This window comes from Somniosus microcephalus, unplaced genomic scaffold (genome assembly GCF_052327205.1).
Source record: "Somniosus microcephalus isolate GS21.2 unplaced genomic scaffold, FLI_Smic_1.0 unresolved_chr1, whole genome shotgun sequence".
NCBI classification, from domain to species: domain Eukaryota; kingdom Metazoa; phylum Chordata; class Chondrichthyes; order Squaliformes; family Somniosidae; genus Somniosus; species Somniosus microcephalus.
Genome location: NW_028225179.1, coordinates 121,869,662 through 121,874,729, shown reverse-complemented (window position 1 = coordinate 121,874,729; position 5,068 = coordinate 121,869,662). Strand labels below are relative to the sequence as shown.

Here is a 5,068-nt window from a genome sequence, read left to right as displayed (position 1 = left end):
TATTGAGCCTGGAAGTGCCCAGTACAGCCAGGTTAGTGACAATCCCCAATTAGTGTCCGCGGAGCTGCCTTTGTGCACTGATTTGGAAAGAACTGTGTTAACAGTGTTTGTTGGATTGCCTGTCCCCAATGACAGCTATAATGTAACTTCAGTGTCTCAATGGAGAATGGGATCATATATAAATCAGAGCTGCATTCAATGCATTGACTCAGTGTACCAGCCAGAGCATCGCTCGCAAGAATCTTCGTTCATTTTTGTATAAGATGGGACGAACAGACACTGTAGACTTCACGGTGATTTGTTATCCAATTCTCGCAATCATCGGCATTCCTGGTGAGTCACAGCAAACAATGATTCATTCTGAAGGTCATTCTCTTAATGCAATATTATTTTTTGCTAAGTGCTGTTGTCTCCTTATCTGTGTCCCACGTTTGTCCAGTTTCTGCTGACAGTTTATTCAGTAGAAATATCTCACTTTTCCTTAGTAACTTTAATCCGCGGGTTAACCTGTTTTTTCTGCTCCAGATGTTTACAGACCCATTGAACCTGTCCAAGATTATCTGTTTCTGACTCCATCTCTCATCAAACTTTCCTGATTTCCTTCTTGTCACCGTGTCAGAATTTGAACTGAACCAGAGCCTATTTAACTGAAGGTTGTTCAAGACATTGGCAGGCGGGAAAGCAGTCTCACCAATCATGCTCCTCCCAAAAGAACATTTCGAATAGCTGTTGGATGAATCAAGTATGGCAAGGACGGGGTGAACCTCCACTTGTTCGTATGTAGCGTGGATTTACTCGACAGTGATCAGCTCAGTCAGCAGGCAGGGAACTTGGTATCTTCCCATTGTACTTGACTCAGTCCCGGACCCAGTGAGGCTGGGAGGAACCGACAACTCTGATTGTACCACGTAACAGGTCTCTCCGGTCTGGCTATTCCCAACCACTCGATTACGAGGTGTCATTTCACATCGCTGATCTATTTGTTTGCTAATTTCCTTGTTTTCATATTTCTTACAGCGAACCTGATGGCAGTTGTCATCCTGTCCCGGGGAAAGTGCAGTCTCACCAAAGGAATCACTCGTTACATGGTAACCATGGCAACAGCAGATCTAATGGTCTGTCTCATTAATGTAACTATACAAGGCATCTTAAAATATCATTTCCAAGATTCATTCTTGAGCTACACTAATGCGTGTCGTTTTATTGCCTTTATACAAGTATCTAGCATCCAATTTTCTGTCTGGTCCACACTGTCATTCACCATTGACCGCTTCATAAACATTTGTTGTCAGAAAGTAAAATTAAAATATTGCACCGAAAGAACTGCCACTGTGGTTCTAACGATTGTGGGTGTGCTCAGCTTTTTGATAAACATTCCAGTTTATTTCCGTTATGAGCCCTATTATATTGTTGGGGATATAGAGTGGGGCTGCCGTACAGTAATGGGATATGATACTTCCGCGGCATGGATAGCTTACAAATGGATAGCCAATCTCTCAGCCCCATTATTGCCATTTCCTTTGCTGTTGCTGTTGAATTCTCTCACTGCCAGGCACATCTTAGTGGCCAGTAGATCTCGCAGAGCCCTGAAGAGCCGCAGCACTGGGAAGAACCGCAGTGATCCCGAGATGAAGAACCGAAGAACATCCATCATTCTGCTCTTCACGATCTCGGGGAGTGTTCTTGGGTTGTGGTCACCAGCTGTGATACTTCACATCTGTATCGACATCACGCAGTCAACTGTTTTTCAAGGTCCATACTCACTTTATTTGGTGTTTAGGATCACCATTCTGTTGGTGTATTCCAGCTCCTGTACAAACACCTGCATTTATGCATTGACCCAGAAGAGATTCCGAGAGGAGATTAAGAACATTGTGAAATATCCATTTACTCTCATTGTTAAATTATGTAAGCGATTAAAGTAGCCAGATTCACTCAGCGTTAATTGTCTGGTATCGCGGTTCGACGGCATCACCTGATCAGTTCGGCAGGTCTTCCCAGACATCGCCTCCCATCCTTTCCCAGAATCTACCCGCAGCTTTTCCCTATTGGCGGAAGGAGATGATAATCTAACTGCCGCTCTGAATCTCACCACATCACCTTTAATAACGAGACACGTCCTAACAGTTTGTCTCACATTAAGTGAAACTTCACAAGTTTGCACCATTGTTGAGTTTTGAGACTGAAACACAATGGGGTCGATTCCAGGAATGTAAAGGATCATATAAATTGGGCCATTTTTACTCCGGAATCCTGGTGGTAATTTTAACATTTGGCCTGTAACTGGTGATGTCGGGTGGCTGGCCATGATACAACACCAATCCCATTTACCTTTCCATTCAAGTCGATAGAGAGGAAAATCGATCTTATGTATAACAGGTTGTCAAGCCGATATCGCCTGTGTTACGCCATTGCCAACAGTTAACATTAGCCCTAACTCCCATTGTTGACAGTATCTGTGAAGAAGGCGGAGATTTCCAGTGGAGTTTGTCTATGAGCGACAGCGACAGAGCGAATATTCCCGATCTCTATGGGTGAGTATCTCAGGTGCAAAATGCTGAGATACGCATCATCGCAATATGTGACAATACCACGCCGACAGAAAGAGAGAAACCGTCTCAGTTTCTAACTCAGGGCCAGTTAGGATAAATTGTGCCTGCGCTATATCTGGTTTTCCAACGCCACCGATGTTGAATTACAGCCCCTGGCTCATATGCCTGCTCTCTGCAAGACCACTTCAGCTAGTCCCTCTCCCCCACCCTTTCCCCCATAACCCTGCATTTTTTCATGTACTTATCCAATTCCCTTTTGAAAGCCACAATTGAATCTGCCTCCACCACCCTTTAAGGCAGTGCATTCCAAATCCTAACAACTGATTGCTCATGTCGCCTTTGGTTCTATTGCCAATCGCTTTACATCTGTGTCCTCTGGTTCTCGGTCTATTATTCTAGCACCTGGAAATTGTAAGGAACGGTACTCCTGCCAGTCCTCCTGCATTGCTACTCTGTAGTTGGCAATTGGGTGTATTCCAGGTGAGCCGGGTGTAAGGATATAAACATATAAATTATCACATAAATAAGCTAGTTGCCATTGTGTAGATATTAATCTGGAATAATTGCAGGAGTCAGTTATTTTAAAGCAAAGCTCGGTAACAGACACCCAGATGCAGCCAAGCGGAGGTGAGTGTGAAGGTGGAATTTAATTACGCCAGTGTGTCTGGATGAAGGTTGGGGAGTGTGGCTGGTGATAAAGTCCCTTTTGTAAAATATTGAGTAAATGAACGTTTCAAGGTTACAGAAGCTGGTAATGAACGCTCATGTGTGAGGATGTCCGGAGTGTAATAAAGATGCTGAAAGACATTCATGAGCATGCTGGTAGAAATTCGGGTATCCAAAATATATGGGGTTATGAAAATGAAATTGTGACGTGAATACGAATGCTTACACGACTGTATTATAACATGATACAGAAAATCTCTTCAGACTAGTATTAGAATAACTGGATAAATGCTTAGAATCTGCTTGTGTTCTGATTTTCTGTGGATGTTTAGCATTCCACACTGGGGGTGTAATTGGGTGCATTCGCGCCTCCTGTTAGCACCCCACGGAGCGCTAACAGGGCGCAAATGGCTTTGCGATCAGGTGGGGTGTTGACATCAACTCCCGCCATATTCGGCGGGAGTTTTGTGGCAGCGCTGCGGTGTTGCACCCCAATCTCCTTCGCCCAAAGATCGTGACATCATTGCAGTGCTCATCGCCCGGGTAGCGCCCCAGACCCGAAATTGACTTCCACCTCCCTGGAGCTGCGCTGGTCGAAAACACCAACAGCTGCAGGAGGTGTGCATCAGGTGGCCGGCCTCATCGGGGGCGAAGATAAAAGACAATGTGGTCGAGGTAAGTGAAAAAATTACTTACCTTTCCTGTTCTGCTATTTTGCGCGAGATTGTGGCTGCCTTGTTGTTGCAGGCAGGTACTATTTAAATTGCAGCACCTGCAGCAATGGCCATTCCCTTTAGAGTCATAGAGGCATAGATTTATACAGCACAGAAAGAGGCCCTTTGGCCCATTGCGTCCACGCCGGCCATCAGGCCCTGTCTAATCTAATCCCATTTTCCAGCATTTGGTCCGTAGCCTTGTATGCTATGGCATTTCAAGTGCTCATCCAAATGCTTCTTGAATGTTGTGAGGGTTCCTGCCTCTACCACCCTTTCAAGCAGTGAGTTCCAGATTCCAACCACCCTCTGGGTGAAAAAGTTCTTCCTCAAATCCCCTCTAAACCTCCTGCCCCTTACCTTGAATCTATGCCCCCTTGTTATTGACCCCTCTACTAAGGGAAAAAGTTCCCTTCTATCTACCCTATCTATGCCCCACATAATTTTGTACACCTCAATCAGGTCCCCCCTCAGCCTTCTCTGCTCCAAGGAAAACAACCCCAGCCTGTCCAGTCTTTCTTCATAGCTGAAGTGCTCCAGCTCAGGTAACATCCTGGTGAATCTCCTCTGCACCCTCTCCAAAGCAATCACATCCTTCCTATCGTGTGGTGACCAGAACTTCCCTCTCTCTCTCACCTTCCCTCTCTCTCTCTCTCTCCTTCCCTCTCTCACTCGCGCTCTCTCCTTCCCTCTCTCTCTCCTTCCCTCTCTCTCTCTCTCCTTCCTTCTCTCTCTCTCTCCTTCCCTCTGTCTCTCTCTCCTTCCCTCTCTCTCTCTCTCCTTCCCTCACTCTCTCTCTCTCTCTCCCGCTCTCCTTCCCTCTCTCTCTCTCCTTCCCTCACTCTCTCTCTCTCTCCTTCCCTCCCTCTCTCTCTCACTCTCCTTCCCTCTCTCTCTCTCTCCGTCCCTCTCTCTCTCTGCTTCTCTCTCGCTCTCTCTCCTTCCCTCTCTCTCTCTACTTCCCGCTCTCTCTCTCCTTCCCTCTCTATCTCTCTCTCTCCTTCCCTCTCTCTCTCTCTCTCTCTCCTTCCCTCTCTCTCTCTCCTTCCCTCTCTCTCTCTCTCTCTCCCCTCTCTCTCTCCTTCCTTCGCTCTCTCTCCTTCTCTTGCTCTCTCTCTCTCTCTCTCCTTCCCTCGC

At 46.3% G+C, this 5,068-nt stretch overlaps 1 protein-coding gene across 1 annotated transcript; it reads left to right on the top strand.

The window, feature by feature from the left end:
• Nucleotides 1–263: 263 nt before the first annotated feature.
• LOC147095778 (putative G protein-coupled receptor 139) lies at nucleotides 264–1,925 on the top strand. The gene is made up of 2 exons (XM_085973714.1): nucleotides 264–333; nucleotides 1,018–1,925. The coding sequence occupies exons 1-2, from the start codon at nucleotides 264–266 to the stop codon at nucleotides 1,923–1,925; spliced, it is 978 nt and encodes a 325-aa protein (XP_085829840.1).
• Nucleotides 1,926–5,068: the final 3,143 nt, after the last annotated feature.

Coding starts and splice junctions, on each gene's coding strand:
- LOC147095778 (XM_085973714.1), top strand. CDS start 264: ATGGGACGAACAGACACTGTAGACTTCACGGTGATTTGTTATCCAATT. Junction 334..1,017: donor CGCAATCATCGGCATTCCTG/GTGAGTCACAGC, acceptor TATTTCTTACAG/CGAACCTGATGGCAGTTGTC.